Source organism: Podarcis pityusensis (assembly GCF_964106645.2).
Source record: "Podarcis pityusensis genome assembly, chromosome: 13".
Classification (NCBI taxonomy): Eukaryota; Metazoa; Chordata; class Lepidosauria; order Squamata; family Lacertidae; genus Podarcis; species Podarcis pityusensis.
This window is the reverse complement of record NC_138038.1, coordinates 44683415-44708120: the sequence shown is the minus strand read 5'-3', so window position 1 is coordinate 44708120 and position 24706 is coordinate 44683415. Positions and strand designations below refer to the sequence as shown.

Genomic DNA, 24706 nt, shown 5'->3' with positions numbered 1-24706 from the left:
AGGCCCAGGCTCACCCCAGGAAGCTCCGTGGCCCAGTGGGGACTGAACCCTGATCTTCCAGGTCCAAGTCCAGCACTAACCACTACGCCGCGCTGTGCCGCTGAATGCTACCAACTCGATAGCTAGTTAGCGGCTGGTGGCTAAGCAATTGCTAGGCTGCCGTTCACCCAAACCAATTCTAGGGGTGCTGTATGCTGGGCATGCATATAACCATCCAAACCAGATGCAAATGAAACAGCCGAGCATCCACACTCATATATAAATATATACCAGGTTGCAAATGAGGCTTTCCAGTTCATGCTGGGCTTGCCGCACCGCATCTTCCTTCCCCACGATGGCGATGATCTCCTGGTCCTTGTCGTCGGGGCTGGGGAAGATGATGCGGGCACCGGTGCGGTCCCTCACTCTGCGGATGTTGGCGCCCCCTCTCCCGATCAGGAATTTGTGGTACTCTGGCTTGGCGTGCAGCTCTGCCGAGTGGTTGTTGATTTGCTGCGGGTGGAGAGGGCAGAGGGCGGACAGCTGAACGCTTGCCAAGGAGCACCCTGCTCTGTGGCACAAATAATTACTCCTGCCTCCTAAACCGAACTGTAGAACTCGCTGCCAAGGGAAGCACTTTCCTTACAGTTTTCTGTGCAGCCGATCCAACCCGTGGAATCGGCACGCTACTTACTCATTTAAAAAAAACATTTCCATGCGCAACAAGTCTGTGTGAGGATGTTAACGTTTTACAAGAATTCTGAATTTGTGGGGTTTTTTGGGAATGTCTGCAGATTTAAGTCAGCTGGAGACCTCGGCAACGTGGGACTGATCAGCCTAATCGATAAAAATGGCAAACCACCTCTCATGTCAAATCTCAAGGCGGTGTACAACTATGTCACAATACAAATAAAAACATTAGAAGTGTGGGAAGGAACGCAAAAACTAGGGCAGAGTTAAAATTATACTGTTAGCTGCAGCAGCCTCAAGCACAAACCACTTCGAAAAGGGGGAGGGGTTTTGTCTCATAGGAATTATAGGCGAGATAAGCCGCAGAAGAACTCCTAAGATGCATTTCCACTAACTGCGGCCAAGACAGATAGTTGCTCATTATTTTTTTAGCTGCTCTGTGTGGCCATGAATGCTCCAAGCTCTTCGTGCGATGGACCACAGTTTTAAAATCCGGCTGTTTTTCTAGGGATTATTTCCATGTCTTTGATTTATTACATTTAAATTCCAGTCCTTCCTTCCTTCCATCAAGGAACCACAGCCAGATTAAAGGCGGGGCGGGGGGGGATAAGCAGGGTGACCTCCCATCCAATATCTGACCTGGGAGGGACATACTTCGCTTCAAACCATATTGCGTGCCTTTGAAATCATGCCTTCATAGGCTAGTAATTTAGGAAAGCAAATGGAGCTGCAATATGGAGTTTTAAGGCCACATTCGCACGCTATTTAAAGAGCTATTATGCCACTTTAAACGGTTGTGGATTCCCCCTCAAAATCCTGGAAATTGGGAGTTTGAGACTTGTTAGAGGAGACCCATCTTCCCCTTTCTCTGAGTGGTTTGAGAGCTGTACCTCTGTGAGGGGGGAAAGGGATTTAGCTGAGATTCCTGCATTCCATGGGGCTGGACTCCCAACTCCACAATTCTATTCTAACAGCTCTCAAGCATCTTTAACAAATTACAGTTCCCAGGATTCTGTTTTTTTGGCGGGGAAGCCGTGACTGATTAAATTGGTATAATTCTGCTTTTAAAGGTGTGCTGAAGATGCAGCCCATGGCTCAAAGGAAAATGGGGAGGTGTGAAAGATGCCCTGTTATCGTAGCAACTTGACTGCCAAAGAACAGCTGTTTTCTCCCCACGCTCTCCCACTGATAACACCGGGCAACCTCCGATGTATTTGGTACCTTCTCTTCCGCGATCTGCAGCAGCTGCCTTTTCGCTTTCTCCACCTCCTCGCCAGGCCCTCGGATGGTGACCTTGTCGCTGCCCGACCCCTCGGAAGGGAAGTGGATGTGCACCCCGCCACACTCCTCCATGATGGAGCGCACTAGCCGCCCCTTGGCCCCGATCAGGGAGTTATGTAGCTTGGCTGGTATAGACACATCCACTTCTTTTATGTTAGCCTGGGAGGGAAGGGGTGGGTGATAGAGAGAGACAGAAACAGAGAGAGACAAGGTCTACAAAACCCTGTCTCCAAGGCCAAAGTTGGCACTTGCTTCCAAAGCAATTGCCGTAAAATTTTAATATCCTGCCTTTCCTGTAAGGTTCAAGGCGAGCAAACAATTAACTAAGATACAAGAAACTGCTGAACTTGCAGAAGCAAGGGATTAAAATATCTGGAAACAGGGGTGTCCCAAGAGCAGCCCCCCATACAACATGCTACAGATTGCCTTTGGCCCAATCCAAACAGTCGTCACCATAAACCATGGCTTATTGTGGAAAGAACAAATCTAGCCTTCCCCTAGGCACTGAATCTCCCCACTTCCACTGGCACGGCAAGGAAAACAATTGAAGCTTTTACTTCCAGTGCTTAATGTGGAAGCTTTTGGTTCCAATTTTCTATTCATTGCAGCCAGACCTAAAACTGTAGTTAATCCTATCTATGGTTTGTTGAAACAAGGCAGTTTCATCAAACCATGGTTAGATGTTGCCTTGGTTTCAAACAAGCCAGAGTTAAGATCAACCGGTCTGTTAAGGTTTGGATAACATACCAAGCCACGGTTAATCTAAAACGGAAGCTGAGAACTTCTGAGCTCATCTCCAAGGTGATGGAGTGAACATGCACCCCTGAGGAGAGGCTAGGCTCACTCCTGTCACAATAAACTGTGGTTTGATAGCGTGACTTCCAACTGCAGCCGTTGTGTTAGAGACTGGAACATGTCCAAGCCATTTCCTTGGGATCTGGAAAGACTAACAGGAGGAAACTGCTTCACACACCCACCAGCTCCCTCTGGATGGCCAGGATGCGGTCCCGGGCGCACTCGCAGTTGGCCTTCTTCCCAGTGATCAGGATCACCTCCGAGTTGCTGTTTTCTGTGGGGAGGTCAATCTTGGTATTGGTTTCCTCTCGAATCTATTGTGAAGAGATAACATCAAACCCAGACCCTCAAGGCTAGGCTACCGTAAGGGACTCTACAAGGAGCAGCCCTTGGCAATGGCTTGGAAGAGGGAGGCAGGCAGGTGAGCAGGTAAAAGGTAAAGGGCCCCTGGACAGTTAAGTTCAGTCAAAGGCGACTGTGGGGTTGCGGCACTCATCTCGCTTTCAGGCCGAGGGAGCCGGCATTTGTCCACAGACAGCTTTCCAGGTCATGTGGCCAGCTGGACTAAACTGCTTCTGGTGCAACAGGACACCATGACGGAAACCAGAGCGCACAGAAACACCATTGACCTTCCCGCCACAGCGGTACCTATTTATCTACTTGCACTTTGATGTGCTTTTGAACTGCTAGGTTGGCAGGAGCTGGGACAGGACAACGGGAGCTCACCCCGTCTCAGGGATTCGAACCAACAACCTTCTGATCGGCAAGCCCAAGAGGCTCAGTGGTTTAGACCACAGCGCCACCTGCAGTGACCAAGTGAGCAGACCGTTGTCCGACAGCAGCAGTTGATTAGGACCCCTCTTAGACCAAAGCTCCAGAGGTTTGCATTGGTTCTTTACAACATCAGAGGCGTCAGGCCAACATGCTGGAACTGACTCTCTGATTCTTAACTGGCTTGGACCTCTATCCACAGAAACTACTTCCTTCCTCAGAAACTGAGACACTACCACCCCAAGCCCAGTTCTTGGGGGACGGGAGGAAATCGGAAGGAGGAAACCCCCCCCCACACACTTTTACCTTTTTGATGTTGGCGCCTCCTTTCCCAATAATGTTCTTGTGGAACTGCTTGAAGATAGGGACTGGAATAGAAAAACTGTTTTCAACCTAAGGCAAAGAAGAAGAAAATCCATGAAGTTAAATATGGTGCCTGGAGGAGTGAGCAGACAATACTGGCGAAGAGGAAAGGAACCATTGATAGAGACTTTCAGAAGCATCTTGAGATGGCAGAGATAGAGCTGAGACAGAAAGGATCCTGGGTACAAGGGCAAAAGGCAAACTCAGAGGACAAAGCCACCAAGCCTCTGGCAATTCTCCTGGAGAAAGAATGGAAGGAGCAAAAATGGAAGGGACTTTTCTTTTTAAATTAGGGCGGGAAATCGTGGGCAACAGGAAACGAGATCGGAAGATATGGAAATAGGTATGAATTAATGAATATACAATAACTAAATAATTATGGATTATTATTCCAACAAGGAATGAGACAGGGCCTTCTCAGTGGCGGTGCCGTTTAATGGAAAACCCTCCAAACTGAAATATGTCAACCTTCCACATTAGCTATATTTAGATATGTTATCACCTATTTATTTGTCCAGGCCTTTGGTACCTGATGTAGACACTGGCAGAGTTCAGGCCTAGTTTGGCTGTTTTTACAATGGTGGTATGTTTTATTCAGTTTTATTGTGTCTTTTTTGTACGATTACTGTTGCGTGTTGCATCGCAAGCTGCCCTGTGCTCCAACCTGGAGGAAGAACAGGGCGTATAAACTATTAAATAATAAAAATAAAATAAGTTTCCTTGTATCCAACCAAGCTTCCTTTGCCTGCCAGTCATCTCAGGCCACCACTGTGCTACCCCCTTTCCGACCACATGAGGTGGTACCTCCCAAGGCCACCTGCCTGGGCAAAAGAAGCACACCTGGCGGAGCAGCAACACTTCAGCAAGACAGCAGAAAAAGACACCCTTCCCCTCCTCCCTCCCGTCCCAAATAGCCCAGTTCTTGGGGGAAAGGGTGGGTTTCACCCCGATGGGATTCCGTCATGTTGAGCAATGGGGGGGGGGGGGGGGAGCCAAGCAGCGGCCCTGTTCATCTGCAAGCCTAACCAGGTGGGACTCACCAGCTCTGCAATGACTTTCTGGAGATACTTGGCGCACTTTTCTACTTCGTTCTTGGGCCCACGTAGCTGCACAATGTCGCTCTTCTGAGAGGGGTCTGGGAAGTTGATGATAACCTGTAGGGGTGGAGCAGTTATCAGTACGCAGAGTCAAGGGGTAGGCACCTAGAGTCCCCTTCTTTCGTGGGGAGGGATTAAACGAGGACTGAGTTAAAAAGGTGAGCTTCTAAGCAGATCTGCAACTCTGGAGATCGTGCAGGGTAAGGCTATCACAGCAGCTACAAGTTGCCTTGCATCTTTAACTCGGCTTTCCCTCTCTCCATGCGCAACAATGAGTTATAACAAAGGGCACAGAGTCCTCATCCTCTGACTTTCAATCAGGTATTGCCCATACTTCTCTACAGTCAAACCTCATTCTGCGTCCGCCTCCGCTTCGGCGAACGTCTGCAGCAAACCCGGAAGTACCGGAATAGGTTACTTCCGGGTTCACCACTCGCACATGTGCAGACATGTCGCATCGATGAGCATCATTTTCGGGTTGCGGCGGGGCCTCCAGAACAGATCCCTGCCATAACCCGAGGTTCCACTGTATTTCATTCATATATATAATTTTTATTAAATTTTCAGTTTTACAATTTTGAATACTCATTTAAACATCCTTATAATATCAATGACTTCCCTTCTCTTTCCATGGTTCATTGCACAACATACATCCCTGCATATTTTATATAAAGTAAACCATTCGATATTCCATTGTTACATCCACCAAAACTTATTTACATTGTTGAATTTATCTTAATGCTGCCGAAGTTTTCAAATAAACACAATTTTCCTCCATATACTCAATAAACATTTTCCAATCTTCTTTAAACATATGTTTTTCTTGTTCTCTTATTCTATATGTTAAGTCCGCAAGCTATTCCATCGGTTTAAGTTGCCATTCTTCTTTAGTTGGGACTTTGCTCGTTTTCCATTTTTGGGCTAACAAAACACGAGCCGCAGTAGTGGCATACATAAATAACCTTTTCTGAGACCTGGGAATTTCCATCTGGGTTATTCCCAACAAAAAGGACTCTGGGGTTGTTGTTTTTGGAAAGTACTTTTAAACATTTTTTCCAGTTCATTATTTTGTTCTAAAGGACTACTAACTTGTATTTAAAAAGCAAAACGAAATGAAGACGAGATTCTCAGGAATTACGAATTTTGCCTTTCACACACACTTTGCTTACATCGCTAACTTATGATAAGGTTTCAGAAAAACAGAAGGTCCAGCACAGACTCAAGTTTTAGCCCCAACCTGTTGTCAGATAAGAGATGCAAGACATTTAGTGCTCGAGACTACCGGAACCACAAAGTGGACAATGATTTACCATGCGCCAAAAGAATAGGTGCTGCAGAGATAAAGCATCAGCTCCCCACTCAAAAAAACCCAACAAGCTCTCAGCAACTCTTCTTTATTTGCAAGCCGCCTTGAGTCCCCTCAGATAAAAAGGAGGGGTAAAAATTGTCAGTTTGCATTTCTTAGTGCAGAAAGTATTGATCTGACGTGCAGAGATCTTTCCTATTCTAATTAATTCAAGAGGTTTCTGGAAGCTTCTCTGTGTGAAAGAAACAAGCAGAAGGTTCATGATGTTTGGGTTATTCCTTCAGAGAAGCAGAGTACAGTTTGCTTAAACTGGTTTTCTTATCTTTTTCTGTCAAGGTCATGCTGACTACAAAAGCAGGGCCGGAAGGAGTCTCAGTTTCACTTTCTCCTTCTATCCTTCTATCTCTTTTCCTTCTGGTGTACAGTTCTATATATAGCGTTAATGTTTTAGACTTATTATAAGTTGTTCTAAGTTCAAGTTAAGTCTGCTGCAACTGGATTTCTTATGGACAGTGCCAATCCTGAATGTATTGGATTTGTGACCATTCTGCTCGTTTGCCTACAGTAGCAGTAAAGCTCTGCTGGATGAAATATTAATTGCCTCTGGTCCATTTTGGGGGGAATCCTGCAACGTGTTTACGTTTTTACTCTGCTATACATTGGAATCTACTCTGGATCAATATTGAGTAGACTTTCATGACAAATATATATATATAAATTGAATAATTTTTCTTTCCTACCTCAGGAAACTTGTCACGGATCTCCTTGATTTTCTCGCCTTTCTGCCCAATGATGGTCCGGTGGAAGCGCTGCTCGATTATGAGGTCCTTCGTGCGTTCGTTTTCCTAGGACAGAAGCCCACACAACCAGTCAGCTGCATCCGCCCCAAGAGAGACTCCTTCCTGCGCAACGGGACTGCTACAAGCACTGCCCTTGTGGAAAAGATTCTGGGAGGGGATCCATGAAGGAGCAGCCAAAGTCCCACCTCCTTTATCTGTCGTATTTTTTTCCTTTCTATTATTCGATACATTTCTGTCACACCCTTCCTTCAAGGAGCTTCAAGGTGGAATACACAGTTCTCCGCCCTCCCCGTTCCATCCTCACAGCGACCCTGTGAGGTAGGGTTCAGGTTGAGAGGAGGTGGCTGGTCTGAAGTCATCTTTGTGAGCTTCACAGCCGAGTGGAGTTTCGAACCCTGCTCCCCCAGGTTCCTAAGCCCAACTTTCCAACCAAGGCACCTCGCTATGTGCTGCTCTGACTCTACGGAAGGCAGAATATTTCCACTTTAAGAGGCTCTGGTTTGCATGGAGCAAGATCACTGGTCAAATTTAGTCTAATCTTGCCTGCTTTGGCAGAAGCTGACAATCAGTGAGGGCTTTATGGTGGTGGGGTAATGCCTTGCTGGAAATTTACCAACAGGGCCTTTTCAGTGATAGCTCCACATTTGTGGAACACCCTCCCTGATGCAAAGTGCCTGCCTCCCTCCTTAAGGGACTCCCAGAAGGAATCTAAAAGCATCCCTGTTGACCCAGGCATTGGATGTCTGAAAGTCACTGTTCATTGCATCTCTTCAAGCTGAGAGTATATTTTAGAACAATTTTTAGAATGCTCTTTAGAAAAAATAGAAATAACATTTTACAAGGACAGGAAGAAACATCACAGAGTAATTGCCACACACAGGAAGAACAAGGATACAGTTTGAGTGCCTCACTTGTCGTTTTATAAACCATTTAATGTGTTAACATGAATAGATGTTATTAATATTGCAGTTGTTGTATAAAGGATTATTATTTTGACCGGAATGTAATAGAAATTAGTAAGATTTTGGAACGCAGAAATAAAGAAAACCACCAAACCATCAATTCTAGCATGCGGGGGGGGGGGGGGGGGAGGGTGGCACCTAAATTATATAATTTGGTATCTGAACGATTGGTATTAGTAACTGTATTATAATTTGGCAGTGTTAAAAACAAGGCTGTCATTGGACTGTAATTGAAAACTAATAAAATTATTGCCAAAATAAAATAAAATAAAATAAAATAAAATAAAAATAAATATAGATGTGTTTGCTGGCCTGGGCTCCTTTGGGAGGAGGACGGGATACAAATTGAAAGAATACTGAGCTATTAGCTCTCCATCTCTGCCCCCCACCAAATAAGATCTCATTCACCCCTGTAACCCCTCCAACCTCACCCCCCCCCCACTGCCATGCATTTCCCCTTCCAATCTCCCCTTCCCTCTTCCTGATTGGCTCCTTCTTCTTCTTCCATCCTAACTCCGGCTTGGGGAGGCTAAGCGAGAGACGAGGGTACCAGCCGAGATGCCGGCCTCTCCCTTACCATGCGAGCAGCCATCTCCAGCAGCTCCTTGCGGGCCAGCTGAACCCCTTGCGGGTCTCCCTCAATCCGGATCAGGTTGCTCTTCTCGTTGTCGGGCGGGATGCGGACGGAGACTTTGTGCTGTTCCTTGATGCGGTTGACTGGCAGCACGCAGAAGGGAAGAGAGAGAGAGAGAGACAGGCAGTATCAGAGACACAGAGGCCAGCACCAAACCTTTGCAAGCATTGCCTGGCAGGTGTCCTCAATTGTCACATAGCCGCCACCCACCGCAACTTCCCCAAGACAAGACAAATTGCCCAGCGCTTGTGTTGGCACACCAGGACTCACTGTTGGCTCCATTCTTCCCTATCAGGTGACAATGGAACCGCTGATCGATGAGCACTTCAGTGTAGTCCATTCGGCCGAGCTGCAAAGGAATATTTTGGGGAGGGCAGGAGGGAAAGAGAAGATGGTGAGCTTGCCTCATGGCCGCCGCCCAGAGTGGCTCTGTTGCAATTCTACTGTGTCCTCCGGAGATATGGACTCCCTTGCAGAAAAGCATTGATGCTATTTCTGCCCGGTCTACTCTCAGCATTCTCCTGACCCGTCTGCCAGGATTGGTTTTATCTGCTTTTATAACTGTACTGTTGGAACCCACCTTGGGACCTTGTGGAGAAGGGCAGTTAGAAAATAATAATCTAATTATATTCCTAAGATTTGGTTTCCATCTCATATGTTAATGGGGGGCACCTTATTTACCCCCATCCTGTGGAACACCCTCCCATCAGATGTCAAGGAAATAAACAACTATCTGACTTTTAGAAACAAAATAAAAAAAATTCCTTCCAGTAGCACCCTAGAGACCAACTAAGTTTGACTTTTAGAAGACATCTGAAGGCAGCCCTGTTTAGGGAAGTTTTTAATGTTTCATGTTTTATTGTGTTTTTAATAATTCTGTTGGGAGCTGCCCAGAGTGGCTGGGGAAACCCAGCCAAATGGGTGGGGAATAAATAAATTATTATTTTCATTATCATTATCTTGGTTCTCAATATACCAAGCCCCACCCTATGCTAGGGGGCACCTGCGAGAGCGAACTTTTTCACAAGATGGTGGGATTTCGGTTCATACTCCTGCGACTGGGCCAGCAACAGACAACTCTGCAGCAAGAAGCTGCAGTGGCTCACCAGGTCCCGAATAATCTCCTGGATCTGCATCTGAGCCAGCTCCACCTCTTCGGTGGGACCTTCCAGCGTGATCTTCTCGTCGCCGTCCGTGAATTCGATGTGAACCTGAAAGGGGACAAGCAATCAAACTTCTGATATGCCCGATGAAGAAAAAAAAGATGACCCAAGTATCCCCCCCAAAGGCATCTTTTTAAAAAAAGTTTACATTTTTTATTTCAAAACCAAAAAAATTTGCAAACATCAAATTCAAAATCCATTTTCATTTTCTAACATAAGCCTATTACATAGATTACCTAAATTAAAATATATCTAATTGCTCTAGGCGTCCCTTTGCTATATGTAAATACAACACAATTAACAAATTATATTATAAATGATATTATAGGTTCCCATATACCCCCCAATCCCTTTCACCCATGCGTGATCTCAATATTTTACTTCTTCCATCTTGTTGTGTTGTTATAATCCCCCAAAGGCATCTCTTATGTCCTGCATGCCTAAGGCGGGTTGGCAAACTGCCACTCTCCTGCGGCGAGTAGTCATTGCCTCCAGGTGACCACCTCACGATGCTAAAATACAAGCTGAATAGGCAAAAGGATGGGCAAAAAAAGGAAGAACGTCTTCACAAAACATGTAGTTGAACTATAGAATCTGGTGGTACACAATGCAGTGGCAGCCACTGACTTGGACAGCTTTAAAAGGGGGATTAGATGAGAATCCCCCGTGAAAGACTAGCAAAAGCTACTAGCCGTGATGGCTACATGCTACCTTTAGTATTAGAAGCAGCCTCTGAGTTATCAGCTGCTGGAGAAACCCATGGGGAAGAGCAACCTGCTTGTGAGCTTCCCAGAGGTGTGTGGTTGAATCCTGCGTGTAACAGGATGATGGACTAAGTAGGCCTTTGGCTTGATACAGGATTCTCCTTATAGACTTAAGTCTTGCTCCTTGAGGCCAGCAGTACACCACAGGTGACTGGCCCTGGTCTAATGGGTGGGGCACGTAGTAAAAACTTGTGGACTAGTAACTTGCAGGTTCGTTTGCTAGCTGCCCCTTCTATCCGTCAAACAGGCACATCAGAACACCCAAACCAACCTAGCCCACGTCTTGCTGCTTGGGTATCACACCCAGCTCTTCCTCAGGCTTCAGGGATCATACGTCATGTATAAAAATGGAAACACGGCAAAAATACATGCGGTTTCACCCCCATTACTCCAGTCTCTTGCACAAGCGATACTTGCCTTCGGAAGCTGCTGGGTGATCCTGCCAATGTTCTGTCCTTTCTTTCCAATTATAAAACGATGTAACCAGGCTGGGGCGGTTACTTCAGCTACCATCACACTCTTCGCCTGGTGGGGTGAGAGAAGAGGGAGAGTTTTGTGGTCAAATCACAGTTTCCCAGATTTCAACACGGGCATCGCTGTTCTAGTGCAGCAATGACTGCGTTCTGTCTCTAGGTGCCGCCATAGTACCGTTTCAAACATCCATCTCAAGTCGCAATGCTTAGCAACCCAGGGAGAACAGGGTTCGAATACCCATTGAGCAGCGAAGCTCACTGGGTGACCTTGGGCCAGTTGCCATTTCTTGGCCTAACCTACCCCACAGGGTTGTTGTGAGGATGTACACCATGTACGCCACCTTGCACACCACCTTGAGCTACTTGGAAGAAAAAAGTGGTATATAAATTGTCAGGGAACTGACATCGGAGCGAGAGGCGAAGGGGAGGCTCCTAGATGATGCTGGCGAAGGACCCAGCAGCAGGGGAGAAACAGCTCAGTAGAGGGGGAAGCATTTAAGCGCAACACCAGGGATAAAGGGGGGCAGATGGGGGAATCGGAGAGAGGGCTCCAGGACTCTTCACTGGACCTCAGTGAGGAGGGGACAGGTCCTCCGCTACCCACGCCCTCCCTGCGCAGAAGACTCCCGCGCAGTGAGAGGAGGAGGAGACTGGGTGTCAAACAACTTTTATGTTGGAAGAGGTTCAAGAAACGCCCACTGACGGATTCTGCCAGCGACTGAGGCAGTCATGATTAGAAAGGGCTGTGCAGTCAGAAAGGTTTAACAAGGCAAATCAGCCTAGAGAGGCACCAGTTTACGCACGAGTAACTCATACGCATTACATAAATGTAATAATACTCAGCTCAGAAAGGACTGTCTCTCCCCATACAAACCAACCTGTGCTTGTCATCTGAGGCCCATTATGTACACACACAAACACCTCCAAGAGGTCTGAAGGGTGGTAACATGAGAATGGGCCTTTTCTGTGGTGGCTCTCCGATTGTAGAATGATCTTTCCAGAGACACTCACATGGTGCCATCTTTAGGGGCCTGGCAAAAACTTTCCTCTTTACCCAAGCCTTTGCCCATTAAATAATCCATGGCCTGTTAAAGCTGTGAGTGGGTGGGTGGGGGACTGTTATTACGATTATTTTGTTATTATTATGACTGTTATTATGCTTTTTGTTATGTTTTTATCAATGCTCCATAAAATGTGTTTTTAATGTTGTACACCACCCTGGGATCTTTAGATAAAGGGCTGTATAAAAACTGAATAAATACTAAATAGAGTTGTACCTTGGTTCTCGAACGGAATCCATTCCGGAAGTCCTTTCAATCTTCCAAAGCATTTGGAAACCAAGGCGCGGCTTCCGATTGGCTGCAGAAAGCTCCTGCAGCCAATCAGAAGGCATGTCAGATGTTTGGCTTCCAAAAATAGTTTGCAAACTGGAACACTCACTTCCGAGTTTGAGGTATTCATGAGCCAAAATGTTCAAGAACTATGCTGTTCGAAAACCAAGGTACGACTGTAAATAAATCCCAACACAGGTCTAAAACCTGTGATAAAAGAGAGACAAGGTGCAGTCTCTTGAACGGCACCATTATTTTTCTTTTCCTCCGCTAAGAAAAAGCTAATTTTGGACGGGGGGCGGGGGGAGAGCAAAGAGCCTCCTATGAGAAGATTACTCTCTACAGTTGCATAAGACAATTCCCACTAGGTGCTTTTTAAGACCTACATGGTTGCAAGGAACAAAACAAAAAAAATCAGATTACATAAACTTGCTTCAAAAGAAATGGTAAAGGCCTTTTTTCTTTTTTTTTTGCAACAGCAATAAAACTGCCAAGCCACTACAGATGCACCTTCTTGAACATCCTTAGTGGTGCAGTCAAATCCACCCTTGGTGTTCAGGTGGCCCACATGGTCCAAACTGTGCATAAAGAGGACCAGGCGGTCCAGCACAGATGCTCGGAGCCCTTTACCTTGGCGTAGACCTGAGTCAGAGCGGGACCCAGCTTGTCGGGCTCCCCTCGGAGGATGATTGTTTCCGAGCTGCTTTCCAGGGGTGGCATCTCTACTGAGACTCCGGTGGCTTCCAGGATCTCCTGCAGGGTGTTGCCTTTGGGGCCGATGATGTACTTGTGCTGGGACTTCTTCACCTCCACCGAGATCGTGGTCGTCTTGCGCTTCTGAGAGAGGAAGGGGAGGGGAGCAGCAGCTGCTTCACAGCATGGAAACGGGCAAAGCCGCCAAAAGCCTCCCGGCACGCCCAGAGAAAAACAGCTACTACCAAACCTTCCCCGCTCATCCAGCCAAACCGAGTTGGGGCGGATGACCGCACTGCACTCAGGAATAGGGTAAAAATTAGGGCTGAGGCATTAATCCCGCAAATGGGGTGGTGGCGGCCCTGCAGGTGCTGTGTGCAGACTCCAGCACCAATCAACCCCAACCAACATGGACCATGGGCCAGGGATGATGGGTGCTGCAGCCCAGAAACATCAGAAGGATCATAGAGTGTCTTCACCACATCGTTCAGCCTGGACACTTGAGGTCCAGCACCGAGGGCCTTCTGGTGGTTCCCTCACTGCAAGAAGTGAGGTTACAGGGAACCAGGCAGAGGGCCTTCTCAGTAGTGGCGCCCACCCTGTGGAACACCCTCCCATCAGATGTCAAGGAAATAAACAACTATCTGACTTTCAGAAGACATCTGAAGGCAGCCCTGTTTAAGGAAGCTTTTAATGTTTGGTGTTTTTAATATTCTGTTGGGAGCTGCCCAGAGTAGCTGGGGAAACCCAGCCAGATGGGAGGGATATAAATAATAAAATAAATAATAATAATAATAATAATCATCATCATCATCATCATCATCATGGGCTCCCCATCCCTACTTTATCCTGTTTAATGGCTCATGGGAAGTTATAAGCATTCTTGTGTCCCTGATTAACGAGGGAGCAGATTTTTCTCCTGCACCTTGCAAGCGCCGTTTTCGAAGGTGGATTCCCTCCAGTCAACAGGGAGGAAATGCTTTTAAGAGGATTTCTGCTGCAAAACACATGCAAGTTCTCAAAAAAAAGGGAGGGAATGTTTCTTTTTTCTGCTGCTCCTTTGCAAATTTCAGCAAGGCCCCAAATCCACCCATTTCATGTAGAAAGTGCATGTAGAAGTGGCCACTGATTTCTTTAGGGCAGGTTTTTGCCAAACTGGTGCCAGCTAGATGTCTTGGCCTGTCATTCCCACCCGCCCCAGGCAGCGCCGGGACCACCTGCACTCAAAGGGGCTGCTTGATGTAGCTGACACTCCCTTTCTTTCAGAAACTGCCAGCTAAAACGCTAAATAACAGAGCTCTCTACAGATTTGGTGCTTCCGTCAAAGTGCCGTTAAGGCCGCCTTTTGCAGGGACAGGCAAACCCACCCACCTTATCCTCGTAGATCTTGCGGATGCGCAGGAGAGCCTGGGCCACGGGCTCCTTCTCGCCGGTGATGATGATCTCGTCTTTGTTGACGCTGGGTGGTGGGATGTTGATGCGAGCCCCGGTCTCCTGCATGATCTCCTGGACCACCTTGTTGAAGGCTCCAGCAATGAAAGGGTGGAAGGCCTTCTCCAGGTTCAAGCGCTCCACGGCCCGCTTATCCTGGAACACAAGGGGAAACCTGCTGATCCACGTGAAGAGGAGCAACCTCTGCTGGATCACAGGCTGCCCTGGCCTGGCATATCCAAAACCTGTGGATCAAGTCTCAGTTCTTAACTATTCAGCCCCTCTCCTGGAAATAATGGGGAGGCGAATCGCTCACTGTATGCTTTCCCCCTTCCAGGCAATCCCCCAAGACTGATTTCTTTTCTGCACTATGAGCTTCCTTTTGAAGAAGGGAGCTGGGATACAGAAGCTCCTGTCCATGAAATGCAGTCAAGGCCAATACACAGAGCCCGGAGAGCAGCCTTGGCTGGATCACACGAAAAGCTACTTAGGTGTTCTAAATAAACGGTATTGTGTATCATCCTGAAAACTGTGGGATGTATCATCACTGAAGCAGTCAAATGCAACACTTCCTGTTGCCCAGAGTGGACACACAGGGGGATGTTACTCCAGCCAGGAGGACTTCCTGTCACACCTGTCTGGAGCATCCTCCCCCTGTGTGTGACCAGATAGATGGGCATGACCCTGGCAGAGCCTATAAAAGGGCCGGTCACACAGCCATCTTCCTCTTTTGCTCTTTCCTTACAGAGGATGGAAGCCACAAGGTAGAAAGTCTGAGGCCAAGCTCAGACTTCTTTTCTCTACAAATGTAACTGTAACCACAAGATAAAGGCTGTCTTCAAAATACTACTGTGGACTGAATGTAAGTAAACTTTATTTTTAATCAAGACTGCTGTGTTATTATTCCAGAGGGAAATAAAAGGGGAAACTTACCAGGAACAAGATAGACTGGACAAGCCAGACTAGAATACTTAGCTTAAACAATTCTAACGACTCCATCAACTAGCTTTGAGCAATATGCACAGGAATGTGCTTGCTCACTAGCGTGAGTGAGGAGGGATAATATTTAATCAATATATGCTCTCCTACTTTCCTCGACATTCCCACAAAAATAAACGCAAATAGCTCTGCATCCTGGTTGTCACAGTGGTCAACCTATGGGAAGTAGTCAACTTATGGGACGCTTGCAAGCAGGACAGATTGCAGCAACGCTCTTCCTGCTTGCAATCACCAGGAATGGGTACCTCTGAGGCAAACTGTCTCCAACAGCCAAGGGGAAAGATAGCCATCGTGCCTAGTACCCCTTCCTAGCCTTCCCAAAATACCCCATTGAAGCTGGTATCCCAGATTTAGCAATAAAACCTGGCCGCACCATATTGTGCCCTGCATAAAACCCCTCCACGTTGTGTCTAGAGCCACAAAAATTCCAGATCTTCTGTTGGGCGCCTTGCTCTAGCCATGGAATGCAGTGTGCCAGAGTCCACTGCAAAACCTGCTCGCTGGTTTTAAATTGAAGAGGAGAAGCCACGAGACAGGCCACCAGAAGTCTCTTGCGCAACTGCTTCCCACTCCCGCTACTTTCCGCCTTTGGAGGTAAAGGGTGGGGAGTTGCGACTCTCTCCCCGCCCCCCCCCCCGGCTCACCTGCTCTGCCGAGATGAGCAAGATCTCGTGCCGCGCTTTCTCGATGCCTTCTTTGGTGCCCGTGATCTTGATCTGGTTGCTGGGGTCCTCGGGCCGTGGGATGTTGATCTTGGTGGCCGTCTTCAGCTCGAGCTCCTGTAGTTTCTCGCCGTTCTTGCCGATCACAAAGCGATGGTGTTCCTTGGGGATTGTGACAGTAGCTGAAGCCTGTGGAAAGGGGAGGGGACAGCGGCGTTGCTGGGTTTTCCAAATGCAGTTTTAACAAGGGCTGGCTTGATATAGAAACACGGGGAGCTGCCTTACTCATTTGTTACATATATATCCCACCCTTCATCAAAAGACCTCAGGGCAGTTGGCAGAATAATAGCTGCTTGCAGGAAAGCGAGAGGTGCTGGGGTGGAGGGAGACGCACTTTGGGGCGGAAGGGCTTTGCACGCACCTGGGTCTGAAGCCGAGCGACTATTTCCTTCCGAGCTTTCATGACGGAGTCCAGTTTGCCGGTCACCATGATGGACAGGCCCTGGTCCTTGGCCAAGGAGAGCTCAATATGAGCCCCGGTCTTCTGCATGATGTCCACGCACACCTTGGCCTCGTCACCTTCTCCGAATTGGCTGTTGTCCTTGTAGCGTCGCTCTTCCAGGGGGACGTGAAACACCTGCCAAGGAAGGAACACCTCAAGGGCCGTGTCTACATGCTGCAAAATGTCTATTTCCAAATGCAAAAGCAGTTAATGCAGGACCGGACCAATAGGATCATCCAGGAAAGAATCTCGCTTCCCTCTGTGCCCACCAGGCATTTCCTGGTAATAAGCCCACAGACTAGGCACAAATGCCCCCGTTGTCCTCCTGCACATGGCATGGCACAGTGCCTCAGAACATGGGAAGTTCTGTTCAGCTCTCAGCCCACCAATGGCTACTTGCAAACATCTATCCTGCATGAGAGCCAGTGTGGTGCAGCGGTTAAGAGTGTTGGACTAGAACCTGGGAGACCAGGGTTCAAATCCCCGCTTGGCTGTGAAGCTCACAGGGTGATGCTGGGTCAGTCACTCCCTCTCAGCCTAACCCACCTCGCAGGGTGGTTGTGGGGATTAAAAGGAGGGGCAGCAGGAGAACCACGCCATCCACTTTGCGCTCCACAGAGAAGTGAGATATAAAGGCAATAGATAAATATGTGCAATCTCCTTTCAAAGCCAACCATGGAGGGTTCCACACATTAATTTAAGTGTAGCATGGAGCAATTTCTCTTGCTTGCCTCTCCCTCCATTTTCAATCTACTTAACTGGACGAATGAGAGTTTTAAAAAAATATACTTTTCAAGTTTGTACATTTCACTAATTTTACAATCATTTTGACATTTCAAAGCTTGACTTCCTTTCCCCTCTTTCTGCGGTTCCTTAAATTTTTAAGATCTTTTGCATATCGAAATTAACTTGATTTGCTCATTTACTCATCTTCTTTAAATACCGTATTTTTTGTCCCATAGGACGCACCTAGTTTTTTGGGGGGGGGGGGAAATAAAGGAAAAAAAGTTTTCCTTTATTCCCCCCCCCCCAAAACCAGGTCGGGGAAACCGAACCAGGTCGAGGAACAGCAGGATGGCGGCGCTGCGCCTCCCTGCTGTCCCCCGAGCTTGTGGGGCTGGCCGATGTCTGTCCGGGGCGCTCTGCTTCAGGACGCCCCTCGCGCCGGGTGGGAGGCTGCTATCCGCAGCATGGGGAGCCCTGTGGGGAACTCCCGCAGGGCCCAACACGCTGCGGATGTCTGCCTGGCGCGAGGGGTGCTCTGCTTCAGGACGCCCCTCGCGCTGGGCGGCAGGCTGCTATCCGCAGCCTAGACAGCCCTGCGGGAACTCCCGCAGGGCTGCCTAGGCTACGGATGTGTTCCCGAAGCGCCGGGCGCTCTGCTTTCAGCGCGCCCAGCGCTCCGGGAAGCAGGCTGCTATCCGCAGCCTAGACAACCCTGCGGGAACTTCCGCAGGGCTGCCTAGGCTGCGGATGTCTTCCTGAAGCCTGGAGAGCGAGAGGGGTCGGTGCGCACCAACCCCTCTCGCTCCCCAAGCTTCAGCGAAAGCCTGCATTCGCCCCATAGGACGCACCCAGATTTCCCCTTCATTTTTGGAGGGGAAAAAGTGCGTCCTATAGGGCGAAAAATACGGTACATACTCTTATGAAGCTGCAGGTTATTACAATAATCCTGCCAATGTTCTTATCTGTTTACAATTTATCTGTAAATAGTCAATAAACAGTTTCCATTCTTTTATAATAAAAGAATGTTTTCTTGGTTTCTTATTCTTCTAGTAAGTTTCGCCATTTCTGCATATTGCGTAAGTTTTTGTATCCATTCTTCCTTTGCTAGGACATCAAAAGGCCCATCTAGTCCTGCATTCTCGTTATTGCAGCGGTCAACCAGTTGCTGTGTGCTAACATATATTAACACCCCCGTTGCATCTTGTGGCCCCTGCCACACCACAGGGGCAGCCGGTGGGAAGGGACCTGTGCCCCGGGGAAGGGAAATCTAGCTTCAGAGGAGCTACCATGACTTGGAAGGGACTACGAGGGTCATCTAGTCCAAACCCCGGCAATGCAGGGATCCTTTTGCCTAACTGGGACTCAAACCCACGACCCTGAAATTAAGTGTCTCATGCTCTATCAACTGAGCTATCAAGCAGGATAGGAGCACAACAGCACTCTCCTGCTCACCCTCTCTGAACGGGTGCCCAGAGGCCTCGGATACTGGAGGCGAGACAGAACCATGACAATGCTCTCCTAATAAGAGAAGGATGCATAGAGGCTTTTTCGCACAGTCGCTGCCAATCCTTTGCCTAGCGTACATCCAAGACACTGGTTTTGAACGAGGCAACACAAGTACTTCAGTTCAGCTTTACTGCTTCCAAGTTCAAAACCATCTTTCTAGGTCTGCTGATTATTTTGGCTACGCATCCAGCAATGAGATAAACACTTCACAATTAACATCTCCCATAGGGAAACCTCTCTCCCTTGCACACACACAAGGTATTCTGCGAAGACATGCCAGCAGCAGAAGTGGAACTCCCTGTGCCCGGCCTCTGCACACTCACCTGGGTGATGACAGAGGATTTGATAGGCCGGATTTTGTTCCATACTCCCGTAAGCTCACTGGACTTTTCCCCCGGGGCTCCCTTTTCTGGGAGTGGCGGAAAGGCTTCCAAGTAAGTGGGGATGTAGGCCTCATCCTCTGGGACACCACCTGCCCAGCAGACAAACATAGAAAGAGACAGCAAGATCACACACACGGGTGGGGAGGAATCCTGGTTTAGAGAAGGGATTGTGCAGGCAACAGAGAAGACACACCCAGGCTTCTGATCAAATTACTTTGTGGACTAGAGACCACTTAATCAGATGCATCTACTCTATATTTTGGAAAGTTGTCCATTCACTATGCATTTGAACCCAGCAACGAAGAGGCGGCATCTCAAGATGCTGTGAAAATGAGGATGTTATTTTCAAAACAGCCCAATGTCGTTTCAGCCACTTATTGCCTAAAGGCGCTTCTTCAGGGGTCAAATTGAAGAACAGCCTGCAGAGATCTTGCCAGATGTATCTCCTGTTCACATGAATTGGCAAATGGGAGGTAATATCTAACAGATATTATCTCCTAAGGCTGCTTTCTCCATGTGACCCGCCCCCCCCAAAGCACTGGGATGCTTTGAAAATAAAAGGTTCATTTTCACAGCATCTTGAGATACAGGTTTGTTTTGGGGTTCATTTTGGATGCTCTCTGGTTTTTTTTTGGGGGGGGGGGGGCTTTTCTGTGATGCATTTGGACATCAAACCTTGCGCGATGATTCCTGAGATCAATGAGCAGGCTTTCATATATGCTTGGATGCAATCGTACGCCACTTTTAATCAATAAGGCAGATGGAACCTTTCAAAACTGCACTGATTTTTTGGGGTTTATTAGAATTCCCGAGCAATGCCTGCAAGTGAAGTATAAACCTCAGTTGGAAGGAGTAAATGCACACAGTGGTGTAGAGTAAAACAAAAATTAAGCAGCGAGGTCCACAGGGGAATGAAATGCAAAGCGGATTGTGACCATCATGCCACAAGCTTGAAATATATTATGTAAAATAAGTGCAGCCGGCTGTTTACAAGCCAATGTTGATAGCACAAAGCACCCTGCCACTGAATAAGGCACTTGTAGTGGCATAAGAAGCCATTATTTTGATTCAATTCACAGGTGATAGAACTGAACTTTTGACAAGCTTCCATAGAGCAACTTGACCCTAGAGTCTCCCTTCTGAATGACAACTTTAGGGCCGGTAACAAAAGCGTCCCAGGAAGAGTGAAAGTTTCTTCTACCTGTGTCTGAATATTTACCTTTCCAGAGCATGTTGGTTTATTAGTTCCGCCAATGGATCCCACTCTGGCTTCTACCCAGCCTTACCCATCATCAAACATGCATCTCATTCATTGTGTGAGCAGCAGCCTCACGACACACCCACACCCAAAGATTCCTGCCCATCTCACCTCGTGTTTCTTCATCCCTCAGCCCGCTGCGGTGCTCAGCAAAGCTTTCGGGTGTTAACACTGCTACCGAGCTCATAGCTTCAAACCCAGATTTGCGCGTTTCCGGTATTCCACTGTTGGAGTGACGAGAGAGAGAGAGAGAAAGTTAGGTCAGGAGTTGGCAAAGCTATTGCGACTCCTTTATAAAGAGCGACCACATCACTTAAGTCAACCTGCCAATAACCTGGTCCCTCCAGGTGTTTTGCTGGCTGGGGCTGATGAGAAATGTAGCCCAAAACATCTGGATGAGCCCAAGATTGTGCAGAGGTTGCTCTAAGTGCATCACTCACCTTAGATCAACCATGTATTATTATCCAATGGTCTTGGACTTCCCAGTATCAAATGAGCCATGCCTGAACAATAAACTCATCAGCCCAAGGCTCCCCCTTATATCTCACTACCAACACCACTGTTTGAATTCAGGTAGACGACCAAGAAAAGTGGGATTTTTTGAGTTGCGCTGCCCCATTTGTGGTGCTACTCATGCATCAGGCAAATTTTTTTTTTGAAATGCTCTGTCCTTGCCAAGTGTCAGATGTTGTTGCATCAAAGCAACCAACAAGAAGAGTCAAGCAAAATATTATGGGTCCCCTGTCCCTCCACTCAGACTGGTTGTGGAGGAGCGATGAAGGAAGCTATTTTAAATGAGACTTGGAGGATGTGATCTGTTTCAGGTTTGAGGGAGGATGCAACCTTAGCTCCTATTTTCTGCTGCTTTACCAATGCAATCCCCACAGTAATATTGAGGCATGAGAAACAGGCGCCATATATTTTCAATTGTTTTTGAATTCTTAAGCGTTTTGAGCTGCATTAATCGCTCGCTGGATGGCTTATTTCCGCTTTGTTTACATATTATTCCGTTTTTGGATAGGATGACATCGACGGCAATGGCGCTTGCTAATTTTTAATTGTTGTGCTCAAAGTTGTTAATATAAATATTTCTATATTAAAGCGGTTTGCGGCAATAAAAATATAAAATCAAACAATAAAACCTTAAAATTGTTCTTAAAAACCAATTAACTATTGTGGAAGGATGTATTCTTAATTGCCTGTGTAGGCCTGGAGGAATAGAAGCTTTTAGCAGGTGTTTTAGTGTTGCTGGAAAAGCGGCACACACATGTTAAATCAAACCAAACACATGCACAAATACATTGCCCACCCCATGGAGCAGATGGGAAGGATGTACCCATGCTTTCCACCTTGGCAGAGGCTCCCAGGTCCCCCTGTTGCACCTCACTCTTCCCTTTTGCTGGATGTGGGGAGAGGGAGACTCACCTGCAAAATGGTCAAGTGCCAGAAGGGTCCGTCCTGAACGAGGCTACCTGTGGCGCTTCAGCGTGACGGCTGCTTTGGTCCTGAAAGAAGGATTAAGCGCTGTCAGGAGGACCCACTTACGAGCAGGGCAAGGGGAGCCCCTTCCGCCTGAGCTGGGAAACAAACTCTTCAACACAGCCCTGTGCCACAACGCAAAGTAGGTTATCCCTGCAAATTGTGACCGGCTGTAAGAAGTCTAAAAATGAAATTAATACTAATACATTTTACCATTTGAAAATGGCACCTAGACATTCCATTGTGACGACAGCAACCCAGGTTTAAGGTGCCATTTGGCAATTAGCTTATATATCTAAGATTCTAAGACAGTGTACAGAGAGAGAGAGAGAGAAAGGGATATCTGCTCCATTTTGGAATGTTTTTAATGAAATCATTTTTGGTTTTAGAAATATAAAATTATAACAATTGAAATGCTTATTCATATATAGACATTACTCTGAATCTCGAGCCTTCCCTCCATCCCCTCCATGGATCCCATTGTCAGCATTTACAACTGTGTATTATTCTACATTCCAGGGGTCAGCAAACTTTTTCAGCAGGGGGCCGGTCCGCTGTCCCTCAGACCTTGTGGAGGGCCAGACTATATTTTTTGGGAGGGGGGGGAATGAACGAACTCCTATGCCCCAAAATAACCCAGAGATACATTTTAAATAAAAGGACACATTCTACTCATGTAAAAATACGCTGATTCCAGGACCATCCGCGGGCCGGATTTAGAAGGCGATTTGGCGGGATCCGGCCCCCAGGCCTTAGGTTTTCCTACCCATGCTATATTCTATATCAATCCATATGGTCCATAATATTTGTTACATTCGAAGCAGAGTAAAATCTGCTTTCAATGGTCTCCTAAATAATAGATTTTTAAAAATTTGTCCTCTTGGTTCCTGCAAAGTCCATCAGCTTAGCTTGCCATTCATCCCTGGTAGGGACTCTTTCTTCTTTCCATCCCTGGGCTAGTAGCATCCGTGCAGCTGTTGTCATGTACCATAAAAAGTCTTTTCTGGTCCCATTTTGGGATAGTTTTATTGTGTTTCATAACTGTAATTCTTTTGCCTGTGCATATAAATCTACTGCAACCTGTCATGGGACTTTCTGGAGAAAGACAGGTGAGGAAACCTTATAAATAAATAAATGTCAAAGAATACGACCGAGCTCAGGTTAGGAGGCACCTAACTGGCAAACGATAAGGTCTGTGGTTTAAGAAAATAAACAGCGGGCCTGCAGGATCAGCCCAATGTCCCATCTAGCCCAGAACCCAGTCCTCATCTTCCCTTCCTGTCCATGAAAAGACGGCTCACAACTTGCTGCAAAGGTGTTTCTCGTGCCCTCGGCTTCCCAACCCCCATTAAGAAAGCGAGGCGGCGGCAGCAGCGCTAAGCTCTATGGGGAGGATTTGAGAGAAATCCTCTTAAGGCAACTGTAAAGGAAGGAAGAACGGAAGAACGAACCTCCTTGCACTTGGCAGGGGCTGCTATCACCTCTGTGTCAAAGCTGCATCCAGTATAGGAAAGCTTGCTGCAGGAAGGGAGAGAGATTGCTAGAGAGAATCCCCCCTCGGTGCACATGGCCTGTGAACTCCTAATCCCCAAACATCCTTAAAGCAGCACAGCTGAAGAAAGATCCTGCCCCCCCCCCAAGATCCTGCCCCCACACAACTTTAACTATTTTTTAGGGAGCTGGCTATCACTAAAGCAGAATTTTATTCTATTTGTTTTCCTTCCAAAAAGCAGGAGCCATGCGATGCCAGCCTTTCCAGGATTTCTGCATTTCGCTATGCAGAACTTGCACTTACACTTGGTATTATCTTGTTTCCAAAAATCAAGAAGAAATAAAGAGACAGATCGTGTTAGATTGCTAACATTTCTTTTTCTTCTATCTGTCGTAGCTCTAATTTTAATGTATTACAGTAAAAGCTCAATTTAAAAAAATAATAATAATTTTAAATGAATATTTTTAGAATGTTGGATTATTTTGATTGTTGTTAGCCGCCCTGAGCCCAGCTTCGGCTGGGGAGGGCGGGATATAAATAAATTTATTATTATTATTACTATTATTATTATTATTATTATTATTTAAATTTATCAACTAACAGAAGCAGGTATATTTAACACATTTCCCCCTCTGAGTTGTATCCGATGCTAGTGCTACTTATCACACTTGTAAGCAGCTGCCTTACAGAGGGTTGGACAATTGCTCCATCTAGCTAAATACTGTCTGCACTGACTGGCAGCAGCATCTTTAGCAAGGGCTCTTTTCCAGACCCACATGGAAAGGCCAGCAGTTGAAATTGGGACCTCTTGCATGCAAGGCATAGGCTCAACCATAGAACTATGCTATCGGTACAGCCCCAAAGGAAAAGAATCATAGAATTGTAGAGTTGGAAAGGACCGCAAGGGTCATCTAGTCCGATGCCTGCAATGCAGGAATCTTTTGCCCAATGGGCCCACTAATAATAATACCCTCATTTTGCTCCAGAAGGAGCTATGGCTCAGTGGTAGAGCACCTGCTCTGTACACAGAAAGCCCCACGCTCATCCCTGATGGCACCTCCAATTTAAAAGACTCCAGGGTATGCCCTCTTTCTCTGTCCGAGACCTTGGAGAGCCACTGCCAGGCAGCGGACAAGCTAACCAGTCTGACTCTGCAAAAGACAGCT

General features: G+C 47.1%; 1 protein-coding gene across 2 annotated transcripts in view; it reads right to left on the bottom strand.

The window, feature by feature from the left end:
- The window catches only part of LOC308461094 (vigilin-like), a 54536-nt gene that overhangs the window by 11032 nt on the left and 18798 nt on the right, over nt 1-24706 (bottom strand). For both annotated transcript variants that reach the window (XM_080977716.1, XM_080977715.1), the window contains 17 exons: nt 21995-22074; nt 20681-20793; nt 19252-19400; nt 16616-16831; nt 16177-16383; nt 14474-14689; nt 13040-13246; nt 11023-11130; nt 9785-9889; nt 8949-9027; nt 8622-8761; nt 7023-7127; nt 4920-5033; nt 3823-3909; nt 2928-3059; nt 1891-2109; nt 271-492 (listed from right to left, as the gene is read on the bottom strand). In XM_080977716.1, coding sequence (XP_080833842.1) covers nt 271-492; nt 1891-2109; nt 2928-3059; nt 3823-3909; nt 4920-5033; nt 7023-7127; nt 8622-8761; nt 8949-9027; nt 9785-9889; nt 11023-11130; nt 13040-13246; nt 14474-14689; nt 16177-16383; nt 16616-16831; nt 19252-19400; nt 20681-20756 — 2382 coding nt within the window. In that variant the 5' untranslated portion in view covers nt 20757-20793; nt 21995-22074. The remainder of the gene's footprint in view (nt 1-270; nt 493-1890; nt 2110-2927; nt 3060-3822; nt 3910-4919; nt 5034-7022; nt 7128-8621; nt 8762-8948; nt 9028-9784; nt 9890-11022; nt 11131-13039; nt 13247-14473; nt 14690-16176; nt 16384-16615; nt 16832-19251; nt 19401-20680; nt 20794-21994; nt 22075-24706) is intronic.